Raw genomic sequence first — 3211 nt, 5'->3', positions numbered from 1 at the left:
AAGTGTCTGACCACTCTCACATCCTCAACTCTGCTAGGAACGGCCTCATCTAACACCACATGAGCTAGATATCCCTGACAACCTTTCGACAACAACTTTTTCGCTCGCAACGCTGAAATAACGCCATGTCTCACCCCACTCTGCTCACCCACAAAAGTAACCACAGGTAGTCCAGGACGGTGAAATGTAACTACTTTCCCGTAACAATCAATGTTGGCACGATAGAAATGCAACCAGTCTATACCCAGAATCACATCAAAGTCAACAATATCTAACGGGATCAGATCAGCTGACAAAACAACACTCTCAACTATCACTGGACATCCTGGGTACACACAATCTACAACATCTCTCTCCTCTAGGCATAGCGAACTCTAAATCGTACCCTAGAGGTGTGGGGCGAGGTTGCGTCACTTGAGCAAATGTATGAGAAATCACGGAATGTGTAGCTCCACAATCAATTAAGACTCTAGCAAAATAACCAAGAATGTTTAACGTACCCATAATCAGATCCGGGTTGTTCTGAGCATCCTGCAGAGAAATATTGTGAAAACGCCCCTGGCTCTGCTGTCATCCGCCGCGACCTCTGCTCGCCTGAACACCGCGACCCTGAACACCACGCCCCTGACTGGGCTGACCCGACTGTCTTGAAGACCCTGCACTGCTGGTAGCAATCTCACCCTGCTGATATTGTCTTCCTTGGTACCACTGAGAGCTACCTACTGGAGCTGGAGGATACGGCATGTAGCTGCCAGGATACGGGGGATAGCCATCTTGGGAATAGGGATCCTGGGGATACTGATACGGTCCTGGAGCATAAGGGACAACATCTCCCTGATAGTGGTAGGCATCACCTCGACTAGCCTGGCCGTAGCTACTCGGACCCTGAATCTGCTGAATCGGTGCAGGTGGTGGCATAAAGGTCTGCTGCAGCTTCTGCTGCTGACCCTGGGGACAATTCACAACCCTATGTCCTATCTGCCCACACGTGAAGCAACCACTGCTGCCACGCCTGCACTCGCCGAAATGCCGGTTATTACACCTATGGCAAACTGGGGCTCGGCCTCGGCCACCATCACCCTGCCTCTGGCCTCGAGCGCCTCCAGCAAACCTACCTCATCGTCCCTGTCCAGAGGCACTGAAGCCACCACTAGAAGAACTCGAACTAGCGCCACCCCTCTTGAAGTTCTGAGTCTGACGGGGCCCGAGCGACGCTTGACCTTTACCCTTGTCATCTTTCTTCTGATTGTTGTCTTTCTCTTCATCACTGTCGCTCGACATGTTCTCTGAGTCCTCAATCCTCAACAATATCTCGTAGAAATCCTGGTAGGTCTCACAGTGTGTAGTAGTCGTCATCGAACGCCACCTCTTCCTAGTGCCTAAGCGGAAACGGCGAAGCATCTCCGCCGGATTACCAGCGACGTCAGGATGGTAGCGGGACAAAACAGTAAACTTGCGATAGTACTCATTAGCCGTCATCTTCCGCTGTCTCAACTCGGTGAACTCCTGCTTCTTACGATCAATGTACTCAGGGGGCACAAACCTCCTCTTGAACACATCCTTAAAAACATCCCAATCAGTCATCTGAGCTGGAGTCAACCGACGAAGCTCCTGCTCCCACCAGGCTGCAGACTCCGTCTCCAGAAACCATGAGGTCGTCTCGACCCACCTCTCCATAGGAAGGTTCCCCTAATTGTGCAACACACGGAAAGTCTTCTCAATGTGCTCTAACCATCGCTCTGCGCCCTCGTGACCGTCATTACCCTTGAACTTATCCAATTTCAGATTGTACATAGTCTCCAGAGGAGTCCTCTGGGGAGGGCGGATAGCTGTCTGAATAGCGGTAACAATAGCTTCCCCCATCTGAGTAAAATCGGGGAAACTAGGCTCATCAGAGCGACGTGGTTCCCGACGAGGCGGCATAATTCGAAGACACCAAAACCATTAGAATACTCACACAAAAGCACAGGATTGCCAAACCTAAGCTCTGATACCAAACTGACACACCCCGACCGAGATCAGGACGTGCTGGCCGTCAGGCGGAGATGACGTAACCATGTGCACGTGCGGAAGCTAATAATATAGTAATATAAAAGTACGAATAATTAAAAACTAGCATACAAAGTACTAAACAAGTGCTAGCGTATGTGAGACACAAGTTCAGAGCAAGTCTACAGCAGTCCAAAAGAAAAGATGCGACAATAGTACACCCGAAGGTGACCCTACGCTGGTGAGTATCTGTCAGAAAAGCCGGGAGAACCCTCTGGGAAACCACCGAAACTGCTAAGCAACTAGAACCTGGAGGGGCGCAAAACAAAAGCGTGAGTGGGCAAAAACAAATCTTTTCTAAAACCATTTAGTAAACACAATCTAACCCCTCGCCGTAAAACCTGTATACTTCCCAGAAAATAACATATGTACGTATGTATAGATATACCAAATCATGCTCAAGAATATGCCATGTCAAAATCTCATAATAAAACGCAAGTGCTCAGGTATAAATCATATCAATAACATGTAATCTGGCAGCCGGAGTCACCTAACGTGACCTGTACGGCTGCATATAGAGCTCAAATCTCAAACTCAATAACTAAACCTGCCCACGAGTCGGAACCACCTAAAGTGGTCTGTACGACAGGCCTGGGTGTAATACATATGTACGCTCTAATGCTACGATCACGTGAAGGCTGTGCGAATAATCGCGGGTCACCTACGAGTCGGAACCACCTAATGTGGTTTGTACGACAGGACTGTGCACCTAACTTGGATCCAAGCTGAGCGTGTGGTGCGGGAGGTGAACATCACGTGAAGGACTGTGCCCTACTCTGGGCGGGAGCACTAACACCGGGGGTGCAGGTTATGAGCTCTCTAAGCATCTCAAACTACTACTGAATGTAAATATGAATAACATTTACCTGGCACTTACCTGTGCGTCCACAGCACCCAATATACATATGTATATATATATGCAACTACTAATGCATGTGATGATGCATAAAGAATGATAATATGGTGCATGACATAACACAAATAACCCTTTTTAAACAATTTCTGGGAATATAAATGTATATAGGTATATACGGAAAACCAAAAGCCCACTCACTGGTAAGTGGAAGGGTCGTAGCCCCCCTGCCTCGAGTGATAACGCTTGTCCTCAAGGTACGTATCACCTATACGCGAAACAACTACAAAAACGTTAATTTAAAAGCAC

General features: G+C 48.3%; 2 protein-coding genes across 2 annotated transcripts; both read right to left on the bottom strand.

Moving 5' to 3' along the window:
• Positions 1-570: 570 nt before the first annotated feature.
• On the bottom strand, positions 571-1120 carry LOC137736072 (uncharacterized). Its single transcript, XM_068475410.1, has 2 exons — positions 1116-1120; positions 571-1012 (listed from the first exon to the last, which is right to left on the bottom strand). Exons 1-2 carry the CDS (start codon positions 1118-1120, stop codon positions 571-573), a joined length of 447 nt encoding a protein of 148 aa, XP_068331511.1.
• LOC137736071 (uncharacterized) lies at positions 1117-1677 on the bottom strand. Its single transcript, XM_068475409.1, has one exon. The coding sequence runs from the start codon at positions 1675-1677 to the stop codon at positions 1117-1119; it is 561 nt and encodes a 186-aa protein (XP_068331510.1).
• Positions 1678-3211: the final 1534 nt, after the last annotated feature.

This window comes from Pyrus communis, chromosome 6 (assembly GCF_963583255.1).
Source record: "Pyrus communis chromosome 6, drPyrComm1.1, whole genome shotgun sequence".
NCBI lineage: Eukaryota > Viridiplantae > Streptophyta > Magnoliopsida > Rosales > Rosaceae > Pyrus > Pyrus communis.
Note: the sequence above shows the minus strand (reverse complement) of the source record. Positions and strands in the feature narration are given on the sequence as shown.

Coding starts and splice junctions, on each gene's coding strand:
- LOC137736071 (XM_068475409.1), bottom strand. CDS start 1,677: ATGGAGAGGTGGGTCGAGACGACCTCATGGTTTCTGGAGACGGAGTCT.